General features: G+C 38.7%; 1 protein-coding gene across 1 annotated transcript in view; it reads right to left on the reverse strand.

Moving 5' to 3' along the window:
- Positions 1–18,545, reverse strand: part of LOC6035230 (protein similar) — a 186,812-nt gene that overhangs the window by 132,396 nt on the left and 35,871 nt on the right. The window contains exon 6 of the mRNA XM_038248399.1: positions 6,505–6,646. Coding sequence (XP_038104327.1) covers positions 6,505–6,646 — 142 coding nt within the window. The remainder of the gene's footprint in view (positions 1–6,504; positions 6,647–18,545) is intronic.

Below are 18,545 nucleotides of genomic sequence, written 5' to 3' on the forward strand. Positions count from 1 at the left end.
GTTGAGACATGAATTTTATAAAGTTGCTGACTTGCCAAGTTGAATAAATATGGCGAATGCTGATAAAATCGAATTCAGCACCGATTTGCAAACGAAATTTTTTCAGCTCAGAAAATTTAGAGTGATGAGTGTGGAAATGCAAAATTTTCAATTCTGTTTAGAAAAAGTTCTGAAAAGAAGTAGCACTCAACACTCTTAAGAGTTCCGTACTGAATTTTGCAAAAATCTTATGTAAATGAAAAGTAGACCGTTCAACAATTCGTGAAAGTTTCCACAGCATATCATTGTTGCGAAATCGGTTCATGATTCGATATAGGAATCTAAATACAGAAATCATCATAAATCTCGAAGTACACATATCAAATAACTAGAACAAATGTTTAATGATACTTTTAATGATCCCACGCGCAACATAAAAGTCAATGTTCTAAAATTGGCACCATGACTTGCAAAAAACTTCAAACAAATGACAGTCAGCTGTTGTATTTCGGTACGATCATAGACCATCTTCTCTCGTATGGCAACAACATTTTAATGAATGAATTTTCAACGGCGGCTTCGGTGCTAGAGATCCATCTTAAATGTGTTGTGTTGTGTGTTCTTAGTTGGCAAACAAAATCGGGCGGAGAGCTATGATAGTCACATGACGGCGAATATCTCACCATTTCAACGAGCTTGTTTATTATCGTAACTTGACTAGGATTTGAATGTGAGAAATTGGGAGAGGAATGTGGCGAGGGGTAGAACCAAACATAATGCTTTCGATTTGATCCATCATCACACATTTTCGTCCCTTCCCACATCTACAAATCAAAAGTGCTCAAGCTCACAGTAAAAATTTAAAAAGTTTAAATTTAAATTCAAATTATCACAACCAAAACGTAAAACCATCTACAGTGGCAAATCAAGCACCTTTAAAATCTCAACAACCACCGCGACGCAGCGGCTGTCAGTCGGTTGGCGTTTCACTCTCACTTAAAATTGTTCACCCATCTCGGAATGATTTACGTATTTTTGTGTGTTTTCCACCGCAGTTTTCCTATTTTTTGCTGAGCAGAGGGGTAAACTGCTGTGTGTGTTAATCAACTGTGGTAATCGAAATGTGCCATCGAGAGCGGGGAATTTCAATAAATTTGATGCAAAATGATCTGTGTAAGGAAAGTTACAACAATGTCTTGAGAATATTGCTCTCGATAAGTCCAACTTAAACAAACATCGAAACACGACAGGGGAAATTTAAATTGCAAATATTTATTCAATCGACCTCAGCGATCGCGTTCTTATTTCTTGTGAAAACAATTTGATCCCATTTTCTACATAAATAAAACAACTTTTCAAATTATTACAGACAATACTTAACAAACATAAATTGCTTCCAAGTTACAACCCTTTACCCTACATTTTATTATGTCTGTCTGAGTTAAGTTCGAACTGGTACAACCCTGTTAAAAAAAACACTTTCTCGCACAAAAAATCTTGTTTTCACCTCGCAGCAACAACAAAATAACTGCCAAGTGAATCAGCATGATTTTTGCGCGATTTTTTTATGTGTGCCACTGCTTTCTTGCTTCTTGCAGCCACACCAAAATCATTAAACAAAGATTAGCGAGCGGATTTTTCCACTCGGTTTTAACCGCCTCGGGCCGACACGATTATGACAGAACGCGAGTGGTAAAAGCTGCGGGAAAATTCGTATGGTTTAGGGGTGAGAGTGGGGGAGCCATCAATAAACCATATGCCAGTCAGTAAAACATGTGACATGGTTATTTCGCTTTATTTTTTGGGGAAATTCTGATGGGATTACACGGTGGTGCAAAAATATCTATCGATTAAAAAATTTGTGTTTTGAGTAAGAAATTTTGAATTATTTTCTCAAATTAACATTCACTGCAAATTTGATGTATTGTTCTTTGCTTGTTTTCAAATAAAAAAAAATAAGGGGTTACATACATGTAAATCATCAAAAATGTCAGAGGTTGGTATGCGCACACACTTAAACTTTTTTATAATCTTTTTGCAGGGCATTAAAATGTACATTTTCATCTATTTACAAAATAAATATGAAGACATTTGGATGTACCATTGCCGAGATAGAGCTATTTTATGTTTGCAGTTTCAAAAAACGGGTGCCACGATATCTCAACACTGCTTTGACCAAATCGGCTCTAAATTTTGGTGAAGACTCGTTAAACTAATCCTGTGTGCATGACGAAGGCCGATTTTCAAAAACTTAATTAAAAAAAACGATAAAAGTATTTTTATATTTTTCATATAAAAAATTCTCAGCTTTTGATTTTTTTAAAAATCGTAATTTCAAAATCGAGCTTCGTCATGCACACGGGATATGTCTTGGGAGTCTTCACCCCAAATTTCAGCCAATTTGGTCCTATCTCGAGATATCGTGGCACCCGTAAAACAACTCCGTGTTTAAAGCAAAACGCTCAGAAAGTTTGACAGTCCGCTTTGCGTATGGCAAAGTTGTGAACTTAAATCGTCTCTTACTCAGTTAAGTCACGAAATACCCTCATAAAACTTTCAGGAGTGATGGAAAATCATCTGATTAGTGAATTTTCTGTAACATGAAATTTTGGAATTTTCTACATGTATGTAACCCCTTAATACAGTCCAGACTCGATTATCCGAAGGCTTTGGGCAAAATTTCACTTCGGAAAGAAAAAAAACATTTTTTTTCGATGTCTTGTTTTTTTATTGTGGAGCTTTAGTATGACCCCTTGATTACTCTTAGGTGATTTAGAATTTTTAAATCCAAGATGGCGGCCAAAATGGCGGTTATGAAATATTGAAAAAATGCTATTTTTAATTCAATAAGCAATCAACCATTCAAATATGACTAAAATTGGGTTGCAGAACTCTAATTTGATGTTAAAAGTAAGAAAATAAAATAATAGAATAATAGAGAAAGTATTATTTAAAAAATGACAAAATAATCGTCAGTATCCGATCCGCAATAAAATAAACAAAAGAGTAACCCATTCTGACAAAAATGGGTTTTCTACGTTTCTAAATAGAAATTCCAACAGGCTTAGTACCAGAGAACACACGGGCATTGAAATGCTATGAAACCATTTTAGCAAACCAAGCGCCTCCATTGAATTTACATGGCTAAGTTTGAATCCATGGAGGCGAATGGTTTAAAAAAAAACGATTTCATTGCATTTACAACCAAAATTTATGCTTAATAAACAATTTATTGTAGAGATATATGTTATTCTTGCAGGAAGTGACCCTAAACTTAAATTTTTCGATTAGAACAGTTTAGAAGCCATTCAAAAAATTATCGGTTTTTGACAATCATTTGCAAAATGTTGCTGTGTAATTTTCAAACTGTAAATTATCAAAAGTTTCTAAGTAAAATTAGTTTGAAAACTTCAATTTTGTAATTTTGAACGATTCATTTTTGTTAAAATTTCGTTTACACAATGTTAAATTACCACATCCACAAATAAATCCGCCCCTCATTGTTGTTAAACTCCTTGCGCTTAGCCGGATGACATGTTTATTGGAACAACTGCTCGCGCCCACCCAAGAAATGGTGGTCAACACGAATGGTGGTTGTTAACCTGAGACTAAAAGATCTGTTATTTTAAGCGGACCCACCCACGCGTATTTTTAGCACTTTGTAACGAAAATATACACATGCAAAGTTTGTGTGGCTTCTAGCGGGGGATTTGCTGCCTAATCCTGGCCCCCGTCGCATTCGATAGATTTATTTGGCTTTTTATTTACTCCTCTCACTCGCAGTGACAGTACGAAATGGAAAGTTACCAAATTGTGGGCTCCAATAAATATCTTATTTACCGCATTTTCTGCAGGTTAACTTTCGGTGAGGAACTTCTGCACGTATGTGACGCTCTGACCCTTGTCAGCCCTTCTCCAGAGGTTCGAGGTTCTCACTCCAAATCGAACTGGATTTTGCCTTTTTATGGCCCGGTGAAACTTCTCGCCAAAAAATCTTGGCTTTCCTTTGGCGAGGAGGAGAAGGGTCTCATCAAATAAATAAAACAGGACAGGTCGACCCTTGTACCGTCTTCTTAAGGGGACAGATTAGTTGTGGCCAAGACCTTCAGGTCAGGTGAGAAAGATCAGGTCAAATTTGAATAAGGTGGAGTTGGTTCTTGATGAACGACCATGCTTCTCCACGACTTTCACTGAACATATTCTGGGGTTGTGGTAACTGCAAAACCGCTACCAATAAATTAGATTAGGATGAAGGAAATCAACTGGCCATAAACATTCGTAACATTCTTCAAGAATCTGCAAAATGGCTGCAAATAATCGTAAAGTTTGTCTTCCCTTAGCAACAAAGGGATCTTTTTTCTGGAGTTGCTTAGCAAAAGCAAAGCCTTCTGCCAACGTTGAAAGAGGTGTTGATTTTATGAGCAGCTTTCACGGTGTAACGATTTGGAAGAATAAAACAGAATGGGCAGTTTACAAACTACGTATTCTGTGTAAATTATTGTATTATTGTGACAAACATAACTCTAAATATTTGAAGTCATTTTTTGTGTTGAAAGTCTAAGATTTACCAAACAGTTTTGTAATCAACTTCTAGTTCTAGTGAACAAGCGTTCATGAAATTGGGAACCACGAACAAACTGTTCAAATTCCATGATACGTTTACACAGTAAAAAATTGTGTAAATTTGGAAGGTGTTATTTTGGAAGGTTGAATATTACCTCTTTTATGATGTAATTTTACCTCAATTTAGACTGAAAACGTGACATTACAACAGAAAAGTGATAAAATTACACATTTTCAGGGGTAAAATTACGATTTTGAGGACAAATTTTTCTCCGTGTAAACTCAATTGAATTTAGCACTTATTTTCTAAGGCATTCGAAATTCTGAATAGTTTATGAAAGTCCCATTTCAAAAGCAAGCTGCCCGCACTGACAAAGAGCAGTATCATTTAAACTGGGTAATTTGGACGATTTTTTCTACGTCCAAACCCAACCCCGCAGCAGAGTGCAAGCTTTTTGGGGTGGTAATTTTACAACCTAGTAGCGCACAAAAAAAAGAAGAAATCTCAACTGGCAGCCGGGAACAAAACGGAAACTATTCCCATTGTCACAGTTCAATTCCCTTCTCATCTTGAATTTTTTGGTGGATGGGAAAAGTATATTTTGGTGCATTCGTTTGGAACGAATGCGAAATTGAAGAAAAATTTACTCAAGATGAAAAGTTTGACTTTAAAGTTGTCACGAACGCAGACAATATGTAGAAAACGATCAAGTTGGCAACCCTGCCGCAATCCAAATTGAAAACGCAGTTCATTCGCCCTCTTTCACGAAAGTGCACAACATTGAAACGAAAATGAAATAAAGTGGCAGAAGCTCCCTAGCACTATTGCATGGAGTAAAAGTGCAGCATAAATGACAATTTTCGACAAAAATAGTGCAGAACACTGAAAGCAGACGTTCAAGTTGCACTGCAGAGAGTCTACTTTCGGGCGTGTTTCTTTCGACTAGCTGCCAATAGATGGCGGCAGTGTTACTTTTTTTCTAACGTTATCGTCTGTTATCTGTGGATTCGTTACATTTCTCCTAAGCGCTTCCAGCGAAGGTTGGCGACAATAAAAAGGTCGAAGTTTTGCTTTTTCCCCCTCGCCCCCTGTCCGGGGATCTACTCTGAAGGAGCGCACTCGACATTTGTTCCGGAGCTTAGATATAATTGCCCGGTATTGTATGTCATAACTGCTTTTGGCCAAAGCTGGTAAGAGCATCATATTCAAAAGTCGTTTCAACAAAAGTAGTCATTATTTCTGGGATTCGAAGGTCTTCGTCCGCGGGGTTTACCAACCTCATTCAACTTTAGTTTTGGACGGGAAAATTAATGTTCCGTACGATTTAAAGCTGCCCTCATCAAGCACGATAAGGATCACATCACAGGTTGACCCATTTCAACGCACGTCATGCCAGGATTCGCAACCTACACGTGAACGCAATTAGCTCTTTAAACAATTCAAGAAGCGTTCAGCACGATTGGGCCACGCAGTCACGTGATTGCCTCATCCCTTTTCGAAGTCGTAAAACACAACAAATCACGACGGTGGACCACTTTCTGGGAGGTGCCAAATCCCCAGGTTGGTCTAAACGGCTTTAAATCCGATTTTCCGCTTTTATAACCCCGTCTCTGTGCTGTGGCAGATCTCCGAGATGATGATGCTCAATGATTTATTCGTGCTCGTTCCCGGGGATTGACACTCGCACACGTGTGCGTACACGCATATAAATAGACACCTTAAACGTAACCGATTTAGCTTTTAGCTCTCAGAACCTGGACAGAGAAAAGTCGTTGTTTCTAGAATAGGACCAAAGACTCAACGTCGCCGCAGTAGGCCAATAAATCACAGCCAAAAAAACACTATTTTGGGGCCATTTTGACAGAACGTACGGAACGTGTGACGTCGCTTGTGATATCAAACCGTTTTTTTTTTGTTTTGACAGGAGAAAGACAGAACAACTGGAGCACGAATCCACCTACCTGATGACGTAGTTGACGCACACGATGCTGTGGGGCTTTTGCTTATCGTAGATAAGGGTGGCTTGCGTCACGACCCAGGCGTAACCCCCGGTACGGGCCAGGAACCGGTACCGGGCTGTTTCGCTCTGGCCCTTGCTGATTACTGTTGGGGGGAAGAAAGAGGAAAAGAAAAGAAAGGATACATTATCATAGGGGAAGGCACGTGTCATGTTTGGGAATGATGTACAAGTGTGAGTCGTGAGGTCGTTTCCTTCAACATTCTGTATAATTGGATGATGAGCGCGTCAAGTGACTAGAAATTGCTGCAATCTTAAGTAACTTAATTTTAGGTAATCTGAATATCATTTTTAATGATAAAGTGAACTATATTTATATTTGAATTGAATGACATTGAATGTTTTGCACAAGTTCCTTGGACATTTATAAGATTTCATTAGGGATTGGGAATCAATAAAAATACCAGGGAGAATTTCTACAATATTTATTTCTCAGTTCCGTTCCTCCAGAATGATCGGACACCCACTGACGAGTCGCGTTAGGATCGTAGACTTGACATTGATTCTCTCCAACGTGAGCGATGTTTTAATACGATACCTTCTTAGCACGTGAACAATGAAGATCTTCATCGAAAGCCAGGCATAGCGTATCCCGATACAGTTTCGAATTCCTCCACCAAAGGGTAAAAATGCGTACGGATGTCTTTGGGTGCAATTCTCCGGCAGGAAGCGATCTGGATCAAATTTGTCCGCATCTGGACCCCAAATTGAGGGATTACGATGCAGATATTTTAAATTTATCAAAACATCTGCTTTAGCGGGGATGGTGAACTTATCTGAAATTCAAAAGCAATAATAAAAAGATAAATACCATGGTAATTCCACTTCCACCGTTCAGTAATTCCACCTCACCGTTCAGTTTAATGTCCTGCGTCGCATTTCGACCAATAAAAGCTATGACGGGATAGAGCCTCAAAGATTCCTTACAAACCATTTCCGTGTACGACAAAGTACTGACGTCCTCAACCGACACAAACTGTTTATTCTCGGGACATGCCTGAGAAATCTCATCGAACACACGATCCTGTACATCCTGATGGATCGCTAGCATCAGCATTACAATTTGAAGAGTTGTTGCGGTGGTGTCTGTACCAGATATGAAGATCGTGATCAAATTGTCAACTATATCTTTCTTTGTAAAGTTCACCGTTTTTTGTGCCAAATCAAGCAAACTATCCAGAAATATCAGCGGTTTCTTGGCGTTTACGATGTCTTCTTCTAGCAGTTTACTCTCAACATGCAGCTTACCAGCTTGGAACTTTGTCTCAAGCACTCTCATTGATAAGTCACGCAGAAATTGAAGCTTATCTTGGTACTCTTTATGATCCTTGGTCAATCTGTAGACGATGTCAAGATACAGAAGAGGTGACATACCCCGCTTCGAAGCAAGATCAACCATATCTTCTTCAATTTTAACAATTTCATCTCCTTCAGGAGTTCGCTGTAAGTCGAAGTTTATACCAAGTGCAGTGGCTAGAAAAAAAAAATCAAAAATACATTCCAGTACAGTCTTAAAATCTTAAGTGTCCGACCATTACTTACAAAAAATAGTATCCAGAGTACTCTTGGTAATATCGTTGGAAATATCCGTCTCCCCCTGGCCGACATATTTTGCTAAATTTTCTACTAAAATTTCGACTTTTTTGTTGAAGATACCCGCAAAACTATTCAAAATAGCAGTTCCAAAAGAATTCTTCAAGTTTTTGCGTAATCCCTTCCACTCATCGCCTAGAACAAAAATAAATCAACTTTCATTTCAAAACACAATTGTAATAACATTACCTGGATCAGTGAATAGTCCCTTAGCACACAAAAATCTGTACTGAGTCGACTTATCCAAAAAGTGTGGTGAATTGAGCACTGTCTGAGCGTGATCGGGATAGGCCAGCAACACTTGAACCATTGGGCCAAAATGCAAACATATTGGATATCGGTAGAGACTTCCAATGTTGGTTAAGTAGTAAAAGAAGGCACCTTAAAGATTAAAGAAACCAATTTTTTTACTACCTTATGTGTTAACAATATCCCAATATACCTTTCGAGCAGTATTTGAATGCCAATAACAAATGTCCAATCAGCGGTAGCACAGGTGGTCCGTTCATTTGGGACACCGCCGCCAAGGTCTTCCTCCTGGACCATTGATAGGATATCACAGCAAGTGCCAAAATGACAACCAAACACACCGTAAACATTTCTTACAATCAATAATTATTTTTTCACTGCGCAACTTCCTTGCTTAAACTGCACTGCCTCCGAAGTGAACGAGTTGACCAAATTTATATCGTTTTTGTTTTTAAATTAAATTGGGCCAATGTCAGTGAAAGGGACATACTCGATGAACCTGATATTCCAGTTGGTAGTAGACAAAATCTTCGTCTGGATGCAATGCCGTTCTATGCACCGTTGTCCTATGTTTGTAGGGATACTCCATGTGACTTGGGACAAGTATGTATGGAGCGGCGGTCTAGTAGAGATATGAATGTATTTGTATGTATTGACGTAGACTTACGTCTTTGTCGAAGGTACTGGGGTGTCATTCCAAAAAACCCGGGCCGAAGGCCCTGGATTACTGCGTCATCCGTCAAACGCTTATATCTTCCTTCCCTCTAATCGAATCGACACGATTTATGTGCCATTCGATTCGAAAATTATTTAGCAATTTGCTATAAAACTTTCATTGTTGGCAAAATAGTTTAACTATTGAAACAATTGAATGTTTTAAAATGTTTTCAAAATGCAGAGATTTTGCAAGCAAAATGAGCGCTTCCCACTCACGGACGGGAATGTCAAGTACCTATTTTGAGGGGAAAATCATCCGAGCAACGCGACCGAGTGTCGGTCGCGAAAAAGGAAGGGAAGTAGCGGGCCGAATCATATATAAGAAAGTGCGCCAGTTTTCATTCCAACATTCACGTCTCGGCAGCAGCAGCAGCAGGAAAGCTCAGCCCAGAGCCGCAGCAGCAGGAGAGAGACCAGAGCAGCAGCAGCAGGAGAGAGAGGGACCAGAATTGGAAAAGAAGCGCGCATCGCCTTCTCGTCGTCACCGTCAGCCAGTTGCCTCTCGATGGCCGGACCGTTAGGATCTTTCGTGGTTGCCGTGCTTCGGAGTTGCCTCACTCCCCGTCCCTCAACCCACCCGGGACGAGGCATCAACAAGATGAGGCGCGCGCCTGCTGCCTTCCGCCGAAAAGCCTCTCGTGGGTCAAGCCGTGGTTGTGAAACAATCAGGACATCCAACTAGCTCGTCGCATTCGCGGCGAGCGCTTCTGAAAGATTTACGTCTCATCAAATTCTAAAGTGTTGAAAGAGTTGCCCTCGTCGTTTAAATTTCAGGAACAAATTTTGGTCTTCGGGGGCGACGGAATGCACAGCTTTCTAAGGCTGCTCTCGCCCCCAACCCCTCTGACCCTCCCCCATTCTGCTCTTAGCATTCTTGCAAAAATTCATCCAATAAACGCAATCAATTCCCAATTGTTAGTGCTTGTGCCCTCAGGGCATCTGCAACTCTGGAGTGCAAATCAAATTTTGCATCCCGCTTAAGAATACCGAGATCAAATTTGCCACCTTGAAAAAACTCCGTCATCACCACTGAAACAAGCCCACCGGGGGGCAAATATGGGTTTTATCATCTTTTGCTCTCGTTTTCCTTCAAAATCAATAATTATGTATTGATTCATGCCAAGAAATGCTAAAAATTTATTAATCTTTTTAATCCTATTGAAAATTTCTAAGAACTTCATTTTTTCGAAAGTGTCGAAAGTTAAACATTTTGCTACCCGATTTGATTCTCACCAAACCCACACATCTAAACTTTACGTAGTCTACGCCATTCCGGTTATGTCTGTGACATAACCACTTTGACTTTTTTTAGTATTTTAGTATTTTAGTATTTTAGTATTTTAGGTATTTTAGTATTTTAGTATTTTAGTATTTTAGTATTTTAGTATTTTAGTATTTTAGTATTTTAGTATTTTAGTATTTTAGTATTTTAGTATTTTAGTATTTTAGTATTTTAGTATTTTAGTATTTTAGTATTTTAGTATTTTAGTATTTTAGTATTTTAGTATTTTAGCATTTTAGTATTTTAGCATTTTAGCATTTTAGTATTTTAGCATTTTAGTATTTTAATATTTTAGTATTTTAGCATTTTAGCATTTTAGCATTTTAGCATCTTTTAATTTTAGCATTTTAGCATTTTAGTATTTTAGTATTTTAGTATTTTAGTATTTTAGTATTTTAGTATTTTAGTATTTTAGTATTTTAGTATTTTAGTATTTTAGTATTTTAGTATTTTAGTATTTTAGTATTTTAGTATTTTAGTATTTTAGTATTTTAGTACTTTAGTATTTTAGTATTTTAGTATTTTAGTATTTTAGAAATTTAATTCAAAAAAATAAAAAAATATGCAATATTTTCGGCAGATCAAAGCTTGTGCAATTTTCTCATAAAGCCAAGGTGCATCATTTTTTTGCGAAAAACTCTTTGGGTAATAATCATGAAATCCTTGTAACGACTTCATTCACCTTTTCACTTTGCCTCCTCCGAAAACATTTAAATAGCAATTTATGGCCTCGGGAAACCCCATCGGCAATAGAAGTAGCATTTCGCGAAAACGCCCTTTCCACATTATGTTTCCCTCACTAATGCACAAAAGTGGACTAGGGGTGTATAATTTCTGTTCGATTAAGCTGCTCTAAAAGGAAGCATAAATTCCACTCTGTATAGTGGAGAGTGCAGCGCCACCCCGCTGTGGGCGGCAACGTGACAATAAAACCGGAGAAGCTTTTAGGAATTTAGTTTTTTTTTTTAATGATTTCTTGAACTTTTGTTCGACAAGTGCAAAAATTGAGAGCGATTTTGATCAACTTGTAAGTTGATCGTTGAACTATACTACAAGTTTGAAGACAAGCCAGTAAAACTTGCACACAAGTTTTTTACAGTGCTCCCAGTAATTCTGACCACGACCCTTAAGGGAAAACTACGAGGGTGTTCCTGGCGGGGACGGCATATTGTCCTCGTGGGCTCACACACACGTGTGGCACCTTAAGTCAGCAGAGTACATCGCAATACAGAACGTAGGTAGTTCTCGATGATGGTGTAACAGTTGGTACGCTTTGGCAAGACGACACAAGAAGAAGCAAAGATCCCGATGATAGTCGTCTATTGTGAGTTTTATTGAGCAGTGCCCGTTAAATTCGATGCATGCCAACATTCGGTAGCAGATTTTACGTGCCGTTTGCAATGAACCCTGGGGCTTTATCCTCTCCACCTTTAAGCGAAGAGGAGGAGGAGGAGGAGGGTTTACACGGTACAAGGCACTTTTCTTTGTTTTCCGAAGAAAATTATTTCTCAGCGAAAAATATTATGCCAGCAACAACACAAAGTGCGGTGGAGTCATGTTTTTCCAAATGTAACCAAAACAAAAGCATCTTCCCACTTTTTTCTTCTTTTTGTTAAGGTTGGAAATTGAAACCGAAATGAAACTCTAAATAAGCTTATTAAGTCCCTGGCAGAGGAAGATTTATTACGGGCAGGGGCCATAATTGAATTCCACTGCTGGTCGGAACTCCGGATGAGTCCTTGGAGAGGGGAAATTTAGAAAAATTGTGCTGCAGCGCTGCATCACGAAAACGACTTAATGCAGTCCACAAATGTCTGCCACTCGCTCTCTCTGGGGGGATTTATAGTGGATATCATAAATTTTGCCCCAATGGGGAATTTGCTTTGGTAATCCAAAAGCTGATCAACTTGTTTGGGGATTTTTTGTTTTCGTTCAAGAAATAGTAAAAGTCACTTAATATTTATGACCACTGTTTCAGTGGATTCGTTTGAAGTGATCCATTAGAGCAGGAAAAACTAAACTTGTGTTAGAGAAACGTCAACAAAAGCATAAAAGAAAAACTTGCATGCAAGTTTCAATTTCAGAACAACGACATCTAGTGGTTAATAGGGAAATCTGACTCTGAGCTGACCTGCCACAGTTTTGACCTTACTCCACAAAGAAACATCTTCCAAATAATTTTGCTACGATCTCCGCAAAACTTTTGTTGATCTTCCTGCGCAATTTGTAACAAGTTCTCGGTTACACGCCACGCGTGTGACCTCGGAGACCTGCAGCAACCTAATCAGGGAATTGAGTCCCGCCTTTCCCTCTTTATTCGTCCTTGGTCCAGAGGTGATTTTTCTTATCCGTTTCGCCTAAACCGTTCACCTTCTTGTCCTAGGACACGTTTCCCGCCGGATTTTCGGGAGGGAAACTTTAATTTTTCCCGCAACTTTTTTCATTAACTAAATTAGACTCCCCAAACACACTCTCTGTGGGAGAGTAAATTTTTGCGCTGGAAGCTGCCCCGAGGTTCGTGAAAATCGGGGTGGAAACTCTCTCTCTGTCTTTCGCTAATAGCCCTAATACCGGGCACGAATGCACTGCAGCTGAAGTCAAGATTTTAATTCAATTCCAGAAAGCGAGCCAAAAATTCTGCGGTGAAAATAGTTTGTGGCAGCGCAAGAGCTTTTTTTTCCTTCGAGGTGTACTTGGAAAGACCAAAGAAAAACAGACTTTTGTGAAGAAAAAAAAAAGATGTTCAACAATGCTTTTCGCTTTCACGCTCCAGGGGAAATGATTCGAACGGGGTTCAATTAGTGCGGTGCATACACCGAAAATGCATTCCTTTGATGGTGGAAAAACTCCCCGAAGGGAAATTTGAACATCGGATGTAATTAGCGAGGAGGACTCGCTACAGAACTTGTACCTTAGCTAATTACCGAAAAGTTGTTACAGTTTTCTTTTAGCCTTTTTATATCCTAAAGATCGAGCACAAATTTATCAATTTCCCTTTCCCAAAATCTTTAACCTTCTGCTTCGTCGCAATGACACCGCGAGGTGCACTCAACCGTAGGAATAAACAAAATTCCCTCTAATTGAAACACTAATTTCCCATGCAGATCACATCCCCAAGGAAGATAGCTGATGTGCAGAAGCAACTATAATCATCTGGTTTCCCTTTGATGTAGGGAAGATTTGCTCTGAAACATTTGCCCAAAGCGGTGGCGCGTCATGATAAATGTATCTTCCCTATATTTGAATTATTATTTGTCAGTACTATTTTTATGTGTTAAATGAAAAAAAACATGAACACACAACACTGTATAACATCGCTGCTCGCATGGCACATCGTCGACGTAACCAGAGTTACTCCAAATCTTCAGATTTTGTTTATGGACCTCAACATTTTCATGAGCTATTTTTTCAACACATACGCAGTGCAGTGTCAAGCCCACTGCATAACATCGCAGCTCGCGTGGCACGTCGTCGAACTATCAAGATTCGCTTCGAAATTGCTTGCTTCATTTTTTCATGATCATTTTGAAGCGCCAAATTAAAAAATCTTGAACAAAGCATAGGTTGAAGTTCACTGCATAACATCACTACTTGCGTGGCACGTCGTCGACTTTTGACAGTTTTGAAAGCTCAGTCGCAGATTAGCTTGCGAGCGCATTTTTACCTAATTTGTTTGGGTATGATACTAACTTTGAAAATGTTGTAGCATTTTAGTTTAAGAAATCGAATTCCAAAAATAATTTTATAGTCTCAAAAATAGGTGCATTTATCCTGATTGCCTTAAAATCAGTATCCTGGCAATTAATTCCCAGCTGGTGTAACTATTGCACGTGGAAAATATCACCTTCAGAAACTAAAACTTACAGAAAAGGTCCCCGCTCGGAGTCCCTTACTCCACAAGCTGTCATCGTTCGCATCGAAAATTCAATTAAATTTATGGCTGGATGATAAATTATACGATTCTGGCGACGACGACCAACTCAAGCGGGAAACCTTCCTCCACGTGTGCCCTCCAAGGACACAAAGCAAGTGACATGGCGAGAGCGGAGCAACTCGAAACACAACCAACAACCCCCTGAAGCCAAAACGAGAAGTCGCAGCACATGATGCATTCTATTTAATAAATGGTTCGTGATTAAAATAATAAAATATTAAAATTGGTAAAGGGGGGATTACGGCAAGGGTTGGAGGAACATCTACCACCGCTAAGGACACTACACATTTTCTTTTTATCAATTTGTGTTACATTTGGGGTCGTCCCCGCGGAACGATACGTTTCTTCCTTGCGATGAAACGGTGACGGGAATGATTTACCGTAAAATTACACGGTGGGTTGGAATTAAACTTTATTAAATTTTTATTAATCTTTCTACTAGTTTTCATTAAAGTTTAAATATTCATTGCTATCTCCAACAATATTTTTCTTTTCTAAATTTTCATTTTCTTTCTTCTTTCTTCTTCTTTTTTAACATTTCCTTCTTTCTCCATATCTCTTTTCTCCAATGTTCTTCTCATATTACTATGTTCATTAGTATTTCCCAACATTCTATCATTCTATTATTCTATTATTCTATTATTCGTGCTCCCCAATAAAGTTTTTTTTGCAAAACATTCACGACAGTTGGCAGTGCGTTTACCATAGCATTTGGCGCACATCACGCGCACTAAGCTTTATTTTTTGTAGATTTTTCGTTTCGTTTAATTTTTTCAAACAAAATTCCACGAAAGCAGCACCGCCGAGCAACTGCATGTTGATAGAATAATGCACTCGTAAAATTATGGCACAGCCACCAACCAACCGCCACACTGATAAGGGCGCGAGACAGAGCGATGCATTAAATTTTAAAACCATCCCCGATTCGTCCTCGCCAGCAAGGACACCCGGTGCAATGATTTTGTAAGCACCGTTGCAGCTGCTGCCGCTGTGGTTTCCCCGGAAAAAGGGCGACGACTTTCTCGACGAAGCGTTGACTGACGAGCTTAATCTCAAAACCATTTCGGTTTTAATAATTTATTAGCCAAATTTGTGCAATCAATTTAACATATATTCAATTTGATGGATTTTGCTGCAAAGTTTGCACGGAGATGATGGCAACAAGAAGGCAGCGAATCTGCAAACAAAATTAAGTTTTTTATCATCTATAAACAGAAATTTTGCTGCTGGTTGGTGCTCAACCGTGCAGTCGGGCTTTGGCCTTGGCTGGTTTATGGCTGAAAACATATGAGATCTCGACGCTGGCCGCACAGGACATCAGCCTGGGAAATTTACATACTTTCTTACGACCATGGTGACAGAATGCCGTTAAAGCTTGGAACGCCACTTTAAAGCCTAACTTGAGACGTTTAATGCACTGTTTTGGAGAATTTCGCGAAGCCATGCAGTAAAATGTTATATGGAAGGTGTAAAATTGTTGGTGTAAACTTACCTATATTTGTGTGTAATTTTACATAACTTTTTGTGGAATAAATAAAATTGCACATAAAAAGACGTAACAGTACACATTTTAAGACGGTATGAAAACTTGTTTTTTGACTATCTATAATCCCAAATGAAATATATAAGAATGATTTTTTTACCGTGCACGGTAAAACATATAATATAGGAGGTGTAAATTTACATGTTTTTTTTTTTTTTAATTCAACCAGCTCTCTGATGTAGATTTACACATATTAAAGGTAAAATTCCACATTTAAAAAAATCTGATTGCTGCAAATGATTTTTTTTTTTTTTTCATAAAATTGTTTTTATTAGGTCCTTTTCGGTACTGGGACCTGGTTAGGACCGAGTCGGCTTTTGTAATTACATTTGACTTAATAATTACAGAGGATCTTGTGTGTAAATGTTAGTGGGAGGGGAGCCGATTACCCGCGGCCTACTTGGGGTTAGTAGGAAAGGGATTGATGTTAGAAGACAAGTCGTGGGAAGGGAAGGGGGATTGATTGTGTAGGGGTCTTGGTTGGCTCTGCTGGCCTTTGCTTTTGTCCTCAGCCGCAACTCGGTGTCCATCATTGCTGCAAATGATGCAAGAGGTAAATTTACATCTCAAATTTCAAACCGACTTTTTTTAACTGTGCCTTTTTTACACGAAATCCATGAAAAGACGTTAAAAGTCACGAAGTCACAGCTCACCAACGTGGAAAATCGTCGAAAATTGAGATGAATTGCACAGCTAATCGAAACTGTCGTAAAACTCAACACGTTGGAGTTCCCATTCCACGTGGAGTCTTGACCTGGGGAGCTCACCCGTGTAGGCATATAAGAAGGTATCAAATCCTGTGTGAATCTATTATTCAACTGGTACCCTGGAAAAGCTCATCAATCATTCGATACATCAGCCCACTGCCACCATCTTCGACGAAGATTTTTTTTTTCATCGGTGTAATCTACCACCAGTCAATAGTCAGTACTACGGGCAGGATGAGCTGTCGAAGAAGACTAACTTGACAGGGAAAGGGCAGGTTCTTGGCACCTTGCTGAGCAAACGAAACGCAACCAAAAAAAACATGTCAGAGACTCTACTCTGACAAAAAAAAACTGTAACATGTGCTATTAAGAACGTGATAAAATAGTGGCAAAACATTCCAGAACTTTTTGTTTCGGTGCTCTTCTTTGTGGAAAGAGTACATAAAATTAAACGATTTTTGATGGGTTGCCAACAGATGGAGACAACTTTTTGAGAATTCCACGTGCGCGATGGCAGCAAATGCAGTTTTATGGAGGTGACTGGATGGATGCGTCAACTGCATCGCTAATCGCGAGGTGAAAGTTGGGGATTTCTCAAAATCTAACATTTGTTTTGAAAATGTAAAGAGTACAAACACAGAGAACAGATGTACATCTAGACTCTAACTTGTGTGTAAACAGTGTGGCACTAAAAAAATGCGTTGCATACAATCTTGCATCAAATAAATCAGAGTGTGCATGATACGCTTGGCGGCGCCACCGTCGCGGCTGAGAATGCTTGACTTAACAATGAAAAAGGCTCAATAATTAAAAATGTTATCCTCGTTTAATTATAAAATTCACTTCTGTATAATTCCAGTTCACTAAAAATAATGCAAAAATGCATTAACATTAACAAAAACATAACAGAAAATTCATTCAAAAATGATTTTTCAAGCGACAACTTAAAATAGTCCCTTTACACATGTTATGTCCGATTTCGTTTTGTTTACCTTCTTTGGCGCGTAAAATTGCAACCCTCTGATGAAGGACAGTCAGACATTGGTCTGATGTCGTTCGTACGGAATGTTTTATGCAGTGATTAGATGGTCCAACGTTCTGCTATGTAGGCCATCATGATTTTGGAAGTGGCGCTATCTAGGCGGATGGTGCACACCCTAGCTCTTTTCAACGTATTTTAGTTTGAATTTTTACACACGTTTTTCAATGCTGTTTGTTCAATGATATACATCTGTTCTCTGTGGTACAAAGTTAAGAGTAAAGTTCAAAAGTCGCAATAAAATTCTTCAACCCCTCCGAAAGCCTTTCACCCGAAGATCCAACACCTAATTATTCCAAAACAATAATTCGTTTTAATCGTACATAAACCCGACTTAAGTGAGCACTTCGATAACGATTCTTAATTACATGGCGCTGCTTCCACTTAATTACATCCTGTCCTGTCTCGAAAAGGAAACCAAATTGTCACAACAGCTTGCCCCTGTCCCATTGTGGTGCAGCGAAATTTTCTAGGAAAAACGACCCCTCTTTCAAACGAATTGTAATTTTCCCCGACCAATGCACTTTTGATGAATTGAAGAGGAAAACTCTCAAACAACAAAGGTATGCTAATCGAAATCGACAAAATTATAGTAATTATCACTCACTTTATTTATGCAGTTTTACTTTTATTACACTCTAAAAGAATACTACACAAAAAGTTATTTAAAAAACTAATATTGAAATAAAAAAGAAAAATATGTCCTTGAGGAAGACCATGGCAATGTAAACCGAAACGTCAATAATTAAAAAAAAAATTTCTTTGTTCCCAAAATTCCCAAAAAATGCAGTATTGTACATCTCAACTAGCAGGGTACAACCACTATCAATTCAGAGTGTGTTGTACCTCTTCAAGGACACCGGTTTCGTCCTTGAAGCTTCAAAGCCAAAACAAAATGAACAGAGCTGCTGAAAAAGGTTC

Source organism: Culex quinquefasciatus, chromosome 1 (genome assembly GCF_015732765.1).
Source record: "Culex quinquefasciatus strain JHB chromosome 1, VPISU_Cqui_1.0_pri_paternal, whole genome shotgun sequence".
NCBI lineage: Eukaryota > Metazoa > Arthropoda > Insecta > Diptera > Culicidae > Culex > Culex quinquefasciatus.